The sequence below is a fragment of the Thyridium curvatum genome (assembly GCF_004353045.1).
Source record: "Thyridium curvatum strain D216 chromosome Unknown NODE_63_length_253891_cov_75.696892, whole genome shotgun sequence".
Classification (NCBI taxonomy): Eukaryota; Fungi; Ascomycota; class Sordariomycetes; order Thyridiales; family Thyridiaceae; genus Thyridium; species Thyridium curvatum.
The window spans coordinates 31,458-46,090 of NW_022156818.1; the positions used below are offsets into that span (position 1 = coordinate 31,458).

The 14,633-nt window shown below is 51.6% G+C and overlaps 5 protein-coding genes across 5 annotated transcripts; 2 read left to right on the forward strand and 3 right to left on the reverse strand.

Annotated features, from left to right (window-relative positions):
- Positions 1–1,601: 1,601 nt before the first annotated feature.
- On the forward strand, positions 1,602–2,962 carry E0L32_009036 (uncharacterized protein; the record flags this gene model as incomplete). Its single annotated transcript, XM_031143958.1, has 6 exons — positions 1,602–1,918; positions 1,988–2,072; positions 2,144–2,316; positions 2,373–2,455; positions 2,521–2,832; positions 2,892–2,962. 6 exons carry the CDS (start codon positions 1,602–1,604, stop codon positions 2,960–2,962), a joined length of 1,041 nt encoding a protein of 346 aa, XP_030991408.1.
- Positions 2,963–3,593: 631 nt separating this feature from the next.
- On the reverse strand, positions 3,594–5,600 carry E0L32_009037 (uncharacterized protein; the record flags this gene model as incomplete). The annotated part of the gene is made up of 1 exon (XM_031143959.1): positions 3,594–5,600. One exon carries the CDS (start codon positions 5,598–5,600, stop codon positions 3,594–3,596), a length of 2,007 nt encoding a protein of 668 aa, XP_030991409.1.
- Positions 5,601–6,222: 622 nt separating this feature from the next.
- On the reverse strand, positions 6,223–8,201 carry E0L32_009038 (uncharacterized protein; the record flags this gene model as incomplete). Its single annotated transcript, XM_031143960.1, has 2 exons — positions 6,223–8,095; positions 8,152–8,201. The coding sequence occupies 2 exons, from the start codon at positions 8,199–8,201 to the stop codon at positions 6,223–6,225; spliced, it is 1,923 nt and encodes a 640-aa protein (XP_030991410.1).
- A 1,245-nt stretch (positions 8,202–9,446) lies between these two features.
- Positions 9,447–10,406, forward strand: E0L32_009039 (uncharacterized protein; the record flags this gene model as incomplete). The annotated part of the gene is made up of 1 exon (XM_031143961.1): positions 9,447–10,406. One exon carries the CDS (start codon positions 9,447–9,449, stop codon positions 10,404–10,406), a length of 960 nt encoding a protein of 319 aa, XP_030991411.1.
- Positions 10,407–11,017: 611 nt separating this feature from the next.
- E0L32_009040 (uncharacterized protein) lies at positions 11,018–13,927 on the reverse strand (the record flags this gene model as incomplete). Its single annotated transcript, XM_031143962.1, has 4 exons — positions 11,018–12,603; positions 12,659–12,828; positions 12,883–13,229; positions 13,286–13,927. The coding sequence occupies 4 exons, from the start codon at positions 13,925–13,927 to the stop codon at positions 11,018–11,020; spliced, it is 2,745 nt and encodes a 914-aa protein (XP_030991412.1).
- Positions 13,928–14,633: the final 706 nt, after the last annotated feature.

Consider the following 14,633-nt stretch of genomic DNA (forward strand, 5'->3'; position numbering starts at 1 on the left):
GACAGACATGAGACTCGCTAGTCTCCGGAGAGCACCGAATTGGTGTTCTGCCAGACGCACACGGTTTCCTCAAGCTGCCGCCGTACCAATCCGCTGCCATGCTACGAATTGAGTGAACCTCAGGGGCGGGACTACCGCATCCTCGTGGCTAAATTGACCAGCCGACAAACTACCAACGAAACTCCCGAACTTTCCCTCCCGGATCAATCATCCCGTGGCGAACCCTCACGTGGCTGGCAAGACTATCATACCTTTGAGCCTCTACTCTCGTTGGCGAGTTGAGTGGGATTGCCCCTGTGAACTTTGACTGGCTTCCTACACCATAACCCGGCGCTATCTCTGTTGGAAACACAGTGTTTTATCTTAGAACGCCACACTTTTCAAAGGGGGCACTGAGAGCGTCACTGAGACACTACCCTCGCTCTGGCTAGGTCAACATCACATAATCCGGCGCCGTGGCCTCCACCAACAAGACAACTTCTGACGGTTTACCACGCCAGCGTTGACCTGACGGTGAATGCTCTAGACCAAAGACGATCTCTACGTTGGATGGCGTTGAGTGGCGATGCCATCTACGTGAGAAATTGAGTTGGCGAGATTCACAGATTGCCGAGTGACAGGGAATGGGAACTGGCAGTCAAGGTGCGCCGAAACAATCTAGAACATTGTGTCCTTATTACTTAAATTACAGACGTCATCATGTCCCACCTGGATACGGCGAGCTCAAAGGGACGATATGCAGCAGCTATCACCTCCCGATATACAGCTACTTGACCAGCAGGATACCCTACGCCTAGGCATATTTTGATGTCAGAATACTGGGCATCAGAAAATCCAATTCGCCGTAGCTCGAACATCTACTGCCATCCACGAGGCAACTTACTGTCGGGTAGCATCTTTCTCAAAATAGGTCATCTCACTTTTGAGATTGGAGGAGCCAGTCGGATGGTGTGCTTTCTTGCATCCCGGCAACCTTTGTAGAGTCTACATGGAAGCGCAAGGGTATCAACAAGGTAGGATCCGCATGGTCCGCTGACCGAGCAGACACTTCGTCGCCAAGCATTTTAACTTTGCGTTCGCCCATGTCCGTGGCCGGTAATTTAGCCCAATCTGTCGGCAGATCACGCTCGGTGTTGATTTGCAAAGAATTCTCGTCGTTGGAATCGGGCCTTCGGCAATTCGCCCGTCACCAGAGATTGGCATCCCAACTATGACTTGATAGGCATGGGCGAACATGAATATTCCGGGCCTGGGCGTAGTCCTTCTTCTTGGCCAGTCAACTGGCCAATAGCGGCCCGCGGGGATATTGTTGTGATATCTATTTTGCCATCTGTATATCTGGGGATATTGCGCTGCTGCGGGGCGACCTTAAACGCCGGTCTTTATTGGATCTCATTTGCCATCGGGTAAACGAGCTCCTGGAAAAGCAAGGCAAAATAACACGGCAGTGTGCTTTGCAGCCCAAGCCAAGAGGGACAGAGTTTTCAGGATATAACCTGGGCAGAGGACTGATCACCTCTTCAACTCTCTCAGTAAGTGACTATTCCCTACCAGAACCAGGACCAGGTAACCATTTGTTGATCTCGTCCCATCGATCCAAGATGAAGTGGCTTTCCCTCGCTCTCGTCCTTCCCGGGCTCTCTGAGGCCGCACTTCGATTCGGATGCTCGACTGTGAGTATTCAGCGCCTTGATCCCCTGGTCGAGCCAGGACGCGCACCGTCGTCGCACCTGCACCAGATTGTCGGCGGCGATGCCTTCAACGTCACGATGACGGGGGACATCTCCGAGAAGGCGACCTGCACCACTTGCACCTTCAGCGAGGACTTCAGCAACTACTGGACTGCCGTCATGTTCTTCAAGCACGAGAATGGCTCCTACAAACGCGTTCCGATCATGCAGAACACTGCTCTGCCCGCGTAAGAGAATCTCAAACCCCGAATCTCAAAAAGCGCAAAAGCGTCAGGCCCCGCTAACCCAACAACTAGCCCTATCAACGGTGGCATGACTGTGTACTACACACAGCAGGATTTTAACTCCAACGGCAACCAGAAGATTACCGCTTTCAAGCCGGTAAGCGGCCTCGCCTCCCTAACTTGCATGTGACCTTGGTCGAAGTATGTAAAGACGGCTGACGAGACCAGGGTTTCCGCATGACTGTTGGCAGCCCCACGACCGACAACCTGAATGCTGCCAAGGGTCACGTCGGTCTTCGCTTCGTCTGTCTCCAGAACAAGGGTACTCGCTTCCCTGAGCTTCCCGACTTCCCTAAACAGCCCTGCAGGGGTGGCATTATGACCGTCCACCATTTCCCCGCGTGAGTGTGATAAAGCTCCCATGCCGCTGCCTCTCTTGATACTTACACCAACTCAGATGCTGGGACGGCAAGAACTTGGACAGCCCCGACCACCAATCGCACATGTACGCCACGACCAAGGAGGCATTCCAACCCGCCGGTGAGTTATTCCAGAACCAGGAACCCACGTCAAAGCGATCTTTGCTGACTCACATATGATCATAGGTCCGTGCCCTGCGTCCCACCCTGTCCGCATGCCTCAGCTCGCGTATGAGACCCTCTGGGATACTGCCCAGTTTGCCAACATGTGGCCCAAGGACGGTTCCAACCCATTCGTCCTCAGCTACGGCGATAAGAATGGTTATGGAACCCACGCCGACTACGTCTTTGGATGGAAGGGCGACTCCCTTCAGAAGGCCATGGACTCGAACTGCATGTTCCAAGCATGCGAGAACGGAAGGCCTCTAAAGTCCCAGGGTGTCGCTGCAATGAACAAGTGTGCCGCTAGGCAGCAAGTCCACGAAGACATTGATGGATGTAAGTCAGCTCGCAGCGCATTCTACCAAAAGACCACGGTGACTAACCGATCTCGGTAGGGCTCACCGAGCTTCCTGGCATGTCATCCATGCCAATGAAGCAGAAGAAGGAGGTCAAGTTCCAGGCCTAGTGGTTCGTTCGTTATATACCAGACTTGCGAGTTCGTAAACCTACAGTCCCTTCAAGTAAACCAGTTCTCATTCGACCAACTATCTAAATTCCAATAGTCTTTTTGTTGATTACTGAATAAAGGATTGGAGAAGTACCCCGACTAGAAGTGGAATCTTAATATTGGTCAAACCGTTTAGCAGCTAGTGATGGTTTGATTTTGAATATTTCTTGCCCAAGTACAAACGTCAAACCGCGGCGTATTGCCTGCTCCTCATATGGTTCGTTTTACGACATAGCCCTTGAATTATTTGACGGTATTGGCGTTGACAGCCCTCTGGGAAGAAAACCGACACCGTAGCATCAGTAGTCTGAACTGTCCTTTACGTCTCACTACATGCGTGCTGCGTAGGTGTCTGGTTCGAGTTACCCACCGAATGCATGAGATTTGTAGTGATCTGGCATAGATGACCAATAAGTCATATAGGCTTGCGGCGGGGAGATAGCCAGCGGGGTGCTTAACCAACACTCTGCCAAATGTCCAGTTCCTTTATTATCTCGCCCTAAAATTTACAAGTGTGGTATACAGTGGCGGAGTTTTCATTGGCTATTTTCAGCTTGTTTCCATATTCTGCCATTATGTGACTGGGCATTCACCACTCTATCCTATCATCGCAGACCAGACGGACGTCACACTGCGTCTCTCCTTTCCAGACTCTACCGCCATTGTTCTTGGCAGCGACTGCTCCACGCAGGTGCTGAATCATACTCATCGGACCGCTGGCAAAGACGACAGTAGGCCCAGATTCAACAGAAGACACGAATCGATCAACCTCCTCTCGTAGGTCTGGACGACGGCTTTGGGGCGTTTGCGTAGTGACAGGATGAGAGATGGAGAGACGGGGCTCGTCAGCTCCATCCGAGGATGGAGCTGATGCATTCGATGAAGCCGAAATGTCCACAGGGGTCGACTTAACATCTGTACTTGCTCTGCTATTGAACTTTCCGCTCACCATCTTCTCGACCACAGGCTCCCGAGTGACAAAAACGTGAAGTTTGACGCCGCGCTGTTGGCCCAGAGTATCTCGCAATTTACCAAGCTCCGCCCCGATCCAGCCAATATCCGACTCTCTGCGCACGGCCCAGATCAGTTCGATCTTCGTGTTGCTCCGTGGAGCTTGTTTCGCGAGTCGCAGAAGTACGGGCAGCACGAACGTAATGCCTGTTCCTCCAGCGACGCAGAGAACATTGTCTGTGGGGGATAGATCCTCACTGATGCCCTGCCCATACGCTCCGCTGAGGATAACAGGAGTGGTAACAGGGGCTGGCTGTTGCTCAACCGAAGTGCCGCCGCCGAGAGCCTTTGCCAGGACAAGATCGGCAATCTTTCGTGTTTCTCCAGTCTTTGCTCTGAAGATGTATGAGTGCGAGACGGTACCGTGGGTGACTGTGGGATCATTCAAAGGCGTGAATGGATGTGACTGCCATATACTGCTCTCGGCAAAGCAAAGGTAGTAGTGTTGACCGATCCTCCATGGCCTTTGATACTGGGAGAAGTCAAGTCGAATGACATCGCCGCTCTCCTTATCTTCATAGATCGTCACGGCGGCGTCTGCAGCCGCGAATCCCATGCGTCGCTTCTTCGGCAAGTACTGATAATGCAGCATCGCGGTACGAACCAGGCGGACGGTCCTATCAATGAACCACAGGGCTAGACCTGGGATGAGGTAACACTGCAGCGCCTGCCAATGGCCAATGACAGCTCCTATGTACACCATGGCCAGCACGTAGTGAGCTTTGCGGAAGAACTCGTAGCCGAGCGTGCGAATAGCCCAGGGAAGCGTGAGTAGCCACAGCAGGAGGAGCAGCCCTAGCCCGACCCATCCCCAGATGATGTAAAGTTGAGAGACAAACTCGTTCCATACCTTTGGCTGCGGCTGATATAGGCGTGCCTCAACGATAGTCCAGCCGATCGTGTGCAGAACAGATTGGGTCAGGATGATGTAGCCCGTCCAACGGTGAAGGAAAAGAAACGACTGATAGGGGACGCCGGTGATGAGCGACAAGATCGACTCTCGGCTAGAGAGAAGAATCGATAGAGGCGTGAGGGCATAAGCGAGGACTCCAACGCGATCGGCCCACGGCCCAAGGCTAGTCCGAGTGTTATGGACGTTGGGCAAGTTTTTGACCGGGGTGATCCACGTCTTGTACACGATGCCGACGAAAGTCCACACCGTTAGATAGGCCACCAATGTTGCCAGGATGACGACCTGTAGACGGGTTGTGTGCCCAAAGAGAGAGACAAGGCATTCTGGTAGGAGATATCGTCGGGTCCAGGCCGCTATTGAGCTCCTTAATCTGACTAGGCTGGGCTGTCGGGAAGCACCGTGAGACTCCTCCACGCAAAGGTCATATTTGACCGCAGAGGAAGCCGGTGAAGGGGGGAAGAGCCTAGTGAGACCCCAAAGAAGCAAGATGGCGGCGATTGTCAGCCAGAATATGCCGGTGTAGATGAGACCGAGGTCGTGGGAGTGGTACACTACATCGAGGTACTCGCAGGATCCACGATCGTTCGTACACGGCACTACACGGCTCGGGTACCCCCAGTGCAATTCAAAAGAGGAGGCCGTGCTGGGGTCCTGAATGTGTCGAACTTCCATTTTTCTTTCGGCCACACGACGGCTTGGCTATTCAGCTGAGGCAGTCTGATTGGGCGCGCCACGGTGTCCTCCAAGTAAGTGATGAGTTCTTGTTGCGGCGTCAGGGAGCACAACACACAAGCACAAATGCAAAGAACGAGCCTCTCTGATGCTAAACGGGGAGGCCTGTTTTAAATAAATAAAAAGACCATTGCAAAGCCCAATCATGTTGACTGTCGCATCATGGCAAGCTAAGTCGACTGGCCCCGATAGAGCTCCATAACTGTGCAACAGAAACAACAAGGAGCAGTCTTGGCGCGGCTCCTGAGTGCAAGGCGTTTGGGTCATGGAAGGAATGAACAAGAGACATGTTGAGAACCGGGCTTGTTTGGGCGTGTCTTGCTGCTCGGGTTTAGGTGCGGCAACGCTTCTGCCAAGCTGGGTAAATTGGGTATCGTGCCAAATGCGCACAATTGAGCACGTTTTTCTGGGTAGTGGAGCAGGATTAGCACGGCTTTTCTGCATGGCGACGGGGCCATCTATTGACATGGATCGTTTCGAGGAGAGGACCGGCCGGACAGGCTCCGCCCCCAGTTGTATTGTCTGTTCCTAGATTGTCCGGACTCGAGATATCGGCGTCCCCTTACTCGGGCGCAAGCTGCCGCGTGCCGAGATATGGGCGTTGACCCAAGACCTCATCCTCGGAGAACCAGGCTCCATGTAAGCCATAAGGTACTCTCTGGGGCAAATGTATCCTAGCGACGGTCTCCTTCATGGTCCTGGCGTCAATGATCCACAGCTCACTCGTCGCACTCTCCGGGCATTGTCCGTCGCCGTCTAGCTGGCTCTCATCAAAGGCGTACGTCAAGAGCCAGCCATCATCTTCCAACTGTGCATCCTTCCGCGGCACAAAGCGTGGCTCCTGTGCATACCAACCCTCTGGCATCCGAAATAACTTTATCGGGTCATCCGGGTCACAACTGTCGCTAACTTCTTGGACAGTTCGTGCATCGACGCATCCTTTGACCTGTTGTGGAGGATGTGCAGTCCCCCGCGCTATGAGAGTGCGCACATCGATCTTGGCAAGGTAATCAATCTTGGCAGCCTTCCCTAAGGCCACAGTGTATGACCCAGAGCCTGTGGTGCAGCCATAGATATATCTGGCGTCCTCCATAGAGTGACTGGTCGACATGGTCGGAAACTCAAATGAGATTGCAGAAAGAGCCCATTGGTGTTGAATACAATGCTCCCGCTCGGGACCGGCAAGCCGGAACTGGTAGTAATACAGCCGGCACTGCTCCTCCTCGGCATACTCTGGTGGGATGGCCTCGAGTGCAGGTGTGGCGAGATTTCCCGCACTGAAGACCAGTGACGCCGAGGTAAGCCGACATACCAGCAGATCCACGCATGCCTGTGAGATATCCAGTTCAGGACTGAGCTCCGAAGTCCAGCAGTTCGCCGTGTGAAAGATGACACACGGCGAGGTTTCAAACCATTGCACCTCCTGGGGCCTGTACCGAGGGAAAACCCCGAACCTCGAAACGCCAGCCGCATCATATGAAAGGACCGGAAGGCCCCGAAGCAGGTTTCTTGGATCCAACGAGAGAGGTATATCGATGATAACTGTATGTTCTCGTGACACACCAAAGTCATGCATCATCTTGGGCTTCGTCACCCCCGGCACGGGCAAGTGGAGTTTTGGTGGTGGAACTGAGTGTTCCTTTTGCCTCTCGGGCGGCATGATAGAGTAGAAGACGAATGGCTTGATGAATACAGCATGGAAGGCGATCATCTCTTTCGTCACCGGATCTACTCGAGGATGCGCCGTAGTCCACTCGAGCATTGATGAAAGTGGACCGCTGCCGCCAAAGCTGTCTCCCATGACGCCGTGTGAGCCGTCCTTGATGAGTTCGTTCTGGGCGATCTTCCCGTTGAACCAGCCTATGGTTTTGAGGTCTGGGAGGGAGAGTCGCAAAGGCGGGCCGCTCTCACAAGTCGCAAGCGCTCTCCCATCGTGGTAGACGAGCCCCGTGTTGGCCACGCTGATCTTCTTGATCGGGTATGTTCTGGGTGTCATGTGCGACAACAAGACCAACAAAATGGTTCGTAAAAGGTGGTATATGATGGCCATGATTGAGGATAACGGGTTGACAAGCGTGGCGATGCTTGGCAGCAACGGCCTGCCTGAAACCCATAGGCCACTTGCCTTGGAGTAGCAATAGGCATCTGTGACCAAGTATTGGTTGACAAATTCGGGGATGAGGATATCTTCTTGCGACGCACTTCTCCCAACCCCTCGAGGCGTTGGCTTCTTCCTGCGGCGAAAGAGAACGCCAGATACCATGCCATCGCCGTCAAACCAATGAAAGTCTCGCGTCTTGTCGCTGTTGGCAACTGGGTTGCCACCATTTCGGACATACTGGCCCCCGGCCAAATCCACTGGTACCCGTCCCGTGAAAGTGCAAGGTCTCAGAGAGACAGTCTTTTCGATCGGAGCAAAATTGCCAGACAAATACCTGACCACCAACATCAGCAACTACACTTGTGAGATGAAGTTACTCATATAACCTACGGGTGTATTTGTTTGACGCCCGTGCCTTGCTTGGCGGAAGCCTCAGACATTGCTGATCCTGTAGATACTCCTTATGCGCGGTTGGAGCCACGTATCGCATGCAACAATGTGGTTATTATTATACACACGAGCGCTATGTCGGGTGTACACTCGGCTACTCCTCTGGTTTGGTTTCATGGCTTGGCCTTGGAAGCCGAGATGCTTTGCTGTTCACTTTGTGCCTCGTACTCGGCAGCAATACAGGTAGTATTGTAATTAATCGCTCGGGCTTAGCAAAAGCTTGGTACTCGGCTACTGCATGATACCGTTGTACTGGCGCGCTCGCTGATCATCAAAGGCAGTTAGTTCACCAAGCACATCCAGGTTAGGAAAAGGTACAACATAGTTTAGTGATGAGGGTGGTGAAACCTTACTAAGATTCACAATAGCATATCCGATGCGCAGTGCTCGATTTGAATAACCTGTCCATGTGACCCTGTCCGGGCCTGTCGGAGGCATCGCGATCATATGTCCATAGCCCTTTGCAAGCATATACCAAGACACCTTCGCCACAGCATGCTTCAGATCGGAACGAGCAAGCTTCTTGACTTCAACGACAAGACAGCTGGCCGCACTAACTGGGGGCGGGAAGTTCCACAGAGCCTTGCAAGTTCCACTGGAACGCTAAGAACGGTGATGATCTCACCACTCAACGCTAGCATTCAACTGCCGCAGATGTATTCTTCACATCGCTATCAATACGGAAGTGCCGGCAACGAAATCTATATGCAACGTAGAGAGTTGTCTTCAAAATCTATGTCATCATCATCCGGCGGGTAGTTAGACTTCACCAGGCTCTTCGTCGTGGTGTCGCGGTACTTTTGAGGACGGCCTGTTGGTACCTTGTCTCAGAAGTTGAATAGGCGACCTTGAAGGTGAAGGGCAGGTACACAGCAATCCCGAGATCTCACACATTGAAGCCCACTATGGCATTTGAATTGCCAATTCTCCCTTGGATGCTATGACTCAGCCCTTGTACATGCAGTCGCTGGACTGTCTGTCTCAGTCGACATGCGGATCTCTACACAGAAGATAGACGTCATTGTAAGTGACTATCATCGTCACATATGTACAAGAAGTACAGATGGGCGAAGTACAGCTTTTTGAAAGGCACAGTATAACAATCAGTCTTCAAAAACCTTGGCATCCCTCACCACAACATCGCCTTGATCCCAATCCTTACATCTGGCAGTCCTTTAATATCAGAACCTGTTGAATACCAATCTATCAGTCCCTTGCCCCACACTCCTCTCAAGATGGCCTACGGCAACCAAGCTCTAAACATCAACCATGTGGTTGGGCCTCAGGCAGACCTCGCCATCACCACCCACGGATCAGACTGGTATTGGGCAGTTTGCGCCGTCATGTCGGTCACGACCCTGATCTTTATGGGAATGAGCTTCATGAGGCCCCGTGCCGACCGTTTGTTTCACTATATTACTGCTGGAATCACCCTTGTCGCTGCTATTGCCTACTTTTCCATGGGCGCTGGCCTTGGCCAAGTCCCGATCCAGGCAGAGTTTGTCCGTGGTGGCAGTAAACAGGTGGCCGCTGCCGGGACTCGCGAGATTTTCTATGCGCGATACATAGACTGGGTCATTACGACACCCCTTCTGCTACTTGATTTGATGCTCACGGCGGCCATGCCGACCCCGACTATCTTGGTGACCTTACTCGCCGACGAGGTCATGATAGTGTGTGGTCTTATTGGTGCCTTGACTCAAACCAGTTACAAATGGGGATACTGGACGTTTGGCACTGTCGCCCTCTTCTTCGTGGCCTACCAAATTGTCATCGTCGGCTTGAGGCACGCAAACGTCCTCGGCGGTGCACCGAAGCGGACGTTTCTCATGTGTGGAGTGTGGACACTCTTCCTCTGGTTCCTGTATCCGATTGCCTGGGGTCTTTCGGAGGGTGGCAATGTTATCCATCCTGATTCCGAGGCAGTCTTCTACGGTGTTCTTGATCTGATGGCCAAACCGGTTTTCGGATTCATGCTCATCATTGGGCATATGAAGATCAGCGCTGCGGATCTGGGGCTGAGTATCCGCGAGACCAGCCCTCGTCGGGCTGCTGTCGAAAAACAAGGGGGATCTCTGGACAATCGCAATGGGCATAATGAAGCAGGCGCAGGTGTCGGCGCGGCTGCAGGTGGCACTACAAATGGACACAGCCCTGCGACAGGAAACGTCGCACAGCCTACCGTTAGTGTTTAAGTGACATTCCACAAACATTGGAATCGATCTACGCAAATATCATATTCAACTTTTCGAGCAAGATTTATCACTTAGTGTCTTCTTGAAAGAAGGGTTTGTCAGATATGGAACTCGTGCATCCTTTCTATTGATTCTGATCAAGACTCCGAATAGCCGGTATCGACCCCCGGGCTATAGCCTTTTCTATGTCCTCTTTTCTTTTTATTCTTCTTTCTGGCAAATCACTCCAGTCTTAACTTTGGTATATTTATTCTGTTCATGGATAGATGGATATTTTTGAACTATAACCTGCTCTTCGACCTCGACTGGCAAAATTGAACTCATAGTGTCAAGATGCAGGGAGGAAAAACAAGTAGATAACCAGCAAGAAAATCAAATACACAAGCATTATCCTATAGTATTGGCAACATACTGAACCTCCGGCACAATCATGACAAGGGCACCTCAGACTCCGCATAATCATCCATCGCCTCGTCCCTTTCACTCACCCGGGCCCTGTTAATGCTCCCCACAAGCATGGCACACACATTGCCATCGCAAGGTTGTGTATCAACAACATCCCTTTACGTTGTCAGTCGCTACTAGGTGCGTGTGGGTAGTTGAGGGGGGCCTTACATGCTATTTGACCGTGCGAAATCAACCAGGTGTCGGGTGAATCTAATACCAGACTCATCGTTGCCAAACATAATGAACTGGATCATGAGATCTGTTCGACGAGCTTTAAATCCTTCCAAGGTCTTTATAAGCTCATTGATATGGTGCTCAACTCCCGCAGCACCTTTTTCATCGTGCCCCCAGCAGCCATCCGTAAACACTATGACGCTGACTGGATTTCGCGTCGGTGCTTTCGGACCGAAGATCTTGATGGGTGCTTTGGACCCGGTCCGATCAGGCAGTCGGGCCTTGACAAAATTGTCTACTAGCCAGTAGAAGGTGTTCTCCATGGAGTGGCCGAATTGGTCAAAAGGGCAGTCGTTCAACACATCCACCAACGGCTCAGTGTTCGCAAAGCTGTGGATCTTTGTTTTGATGGTTGATGCCAATGCGAGGGACATCTTTTTTGGATCCCCCTTCTTGGCAATGTATCCCAGATTCCTGACTGTATCAATAACCGCTTCCTTGTATGGCCTCATTGTCGAGGAATCGTCGACCAAGAAAAGGTGCTCGCGGTCAGAAAGATTCCCTCGGAGATATGCCACCATTCTATCTGTCAGAAACTCGGGTCGCTCGCTGCTCTTGGAGCTCCTTCGCCATTCGCGTGCTTCGTCCATGGTCAAATTCAGCTCTGCACTGTTCGACGCAAGACTAGCATTCGAGGTGGAACGTTTACGAGAGGGAATTGACAGTCTATCTGGGCGTTCGACTCTAAGAGAAACAGGTGGTTCTTCGTTGTCATCCGGAATGGGATTGACACCGAGGTCCGACATCGATTTTGCCATCTCCGTGCTCACACTTCGACTGGGTTGTCGTCGATTGATTATGGGGGAGGATGTACTCGAAGGCTCCGCATCTGGTGACACAGGGGGTGTAAGAGTCTCACCGGAAAGTCTTCGAGACGATGCTTCTGAATCGGTTTGTAAGGTCGCCCGTGAGATCCGGCTTTGAACTATACCCTTTGCGGTGACCACACTTTTCCGGACCTTCTGAGCTTTATCAGAAGCAGCCAGATCTTTGAAGACCTTGATGGTGTTCTTCTTGAGCTCAGTCGCCGAGCTAGCTCGAGAGTGGAGTGAGGAGGTTCGCTCCGGCCCTGTAGTAGCCTGCGGCTCGTCGGACTCGACAATGATTGGAGGACCCATCTCCTGTACAAATGTATCGTAGATTGCTGACGCACTGTATCGATCGTTTGCAAGATCCCTCAGCATAAAGTCGTCCACTAGCTTTAGAACCTTTGGCGTGAAGATGTCTCCCACTTGCTCTGCGGCTTCTCGAACGCGACGGTGAAATTCTTCCACTGTTTTGAGGCGCTTGACGGTGTCGTGGAAACAATTTTGTGGGCCACAGTCTCGGATCCCAGAAAGAAGCGCCATTTCTTGCTGACGAGCAACATCATACTCGACATAGCCCTCATGCCCGAGGGTTAGCCATACAGCAGCTTCACTGATGACACAACCGAGTGACCATATGTCCGCCAATGAGGTGATGTTGTTAGGAAGTCCTTTTCGCCATAGAGAAATCTTATTGCCCTCGGGAGATACTATTCACCAGTCAGGATGATGTAATACTGCCAAGAGGGTTAGAAGAGAGCCCACCATAAGTCGGATTGCCTCCATGATCAATCCCGTGTCTGCTTGGGTCTTCAGCACTTGTTGATACGAAATCACTTCGGTCAAAATCCGCAACCATCGGGATGAAGTCATATGGAGAACCGGTGTCCCCTTGACTCAAAAGAATGTTGTCTGGTTTGACATCTTCATGAATACTATAGTGTTGATCAGTTGGCCGTCTCGGGAAATGGACCAGCCGGACAACTTACCCACGGAAGACAAGACTATGATCTCTGTTCAACATGAGATGATGTAGCACAGTAAACCCCTTGAATATTTGGAACAAGCTTCTCCAAAATTGCTCTTTGCCATCGAGACCATCTGGAGGAGGGCCCTTCAGCACCTCTGTCAGAGTTCCTTTGTCGGCAAATTGTAGGATTAGATGCCGGCGGTCGTTCTGTTGGAATGAACCATAGTAACCTATAACATTCTTGCTTTTTGCTTGTTGGAGTGTCCTCAGTGCAAGGGCCTCGTCACGGGATGTTGTGAGAGTTGTGTCGTAAGTCTTGATCACATAAATCTGATTCTCATCTTTGCTCTGCATCGATGAAGAAGGCTGGGGTTAGCCAGGTTCTGTATCTGTCACATGAATCTAGTTTCTGAAAGATGTACCTCGGTCATCTTATCGCACGACCTGAGCACCGTAACCTTGTACACCTCGGATGAGAGGTGATTACTCAGCTGTTCCACATGCTGGAAAGGTAGGATATGATCTTCCTGGAGACATAGATCGTTGAGCCTCGTTCGATCTAGGACAAGCGGGAAGAACATCCATTGATACTGGAGCAAGTCCTTGACCAAGTCTCGACACCGCGGTGGCGACAGAAAGCTTGGCGCCGTCGAGTATGGTAGGTGATCATCGGTTACATCGTTCTGGCTGAATAGGTCTAAGAACTGAGCCTTGTCAACGTAGACAAGCAGGGAGAAGAGACGTATGGAGTGTGACTTGATGGTATCTATCCCGGTGTGTAGCGCTGGGCGATATGAATGGCAAACCTCTCGGATCCGGCCATTGTTCCAGTATCCCTTCAGCTCATGAAGAGGCAGAAAGTGAGCAGTCTCCCGACGATCCAGAGACCCGAACTTGTCTTGGTCGGGGAGCGACACCTCTTCCTCACCTGATTGCCTGAGCCTGCCCGTAATCCCCGTGTAGTGTTGGAGTTTAGAGGAGACAAACTTCGTAAATTCTTCACCGACCCTCGCGTCCCTATTGGCAGCAATCTTATCAGCAAAGAAGTCCACGACTTTTGCCATACTGGGGACTAGGGAGATAGGGCGGAGTGGCTCATAGGGACAGACACGCCGCTGTGGTGCCAGACGAACAACTCTAGAGAAGCATTATGTTTGTTATCAGAGAATGGGTTTGAAATATACTGTTGAAGCAGAAGCCGCGAAGTTAGAAAAATTGGAAGAAGGAAGAGGGCGAGCCTCAGTGCTGGCTTGGGATGTGAAGGGACAAGGGTGACTGCTGGAATGCCTGATGATGACAAGGCTGCAAGCCTGGGCACATCCGTTTATTAGACGAACCCTCCATTCCCCTTGAACGAGAAGGGGAGGGACACACCAAGGCAGACTCACTATGTGTGATGATCCTGGTTGCTGGCGCATTGAGCTACCCTATGAAAATGCCGTGTCAGGCTGAAATATGCTGCTGTTCGGGCTGCTAGGCATAACCGGCTTGCATAATGGAGGGTGGGTGTTACCACACCTCTACAAAAGCTGAAAATTACTGCAGTCAGCCTAAGTAGCAGGGCGCATCACAATCCTGGTGCCTCTATTGGTGTAAATCAGATAGCGCAGTTGGCGTGCTGACTCTGCATTTAATTGGTCATAGGACTTCATGAAACCAATGATCTCTGGCATTATGGCTTCGGGGAAAACAGGAATATCACAAGTATTCTACATGTACAAGGGTGATGTTACGAGCTGTACTGTAATACTCATTTGTATCGTACAATTT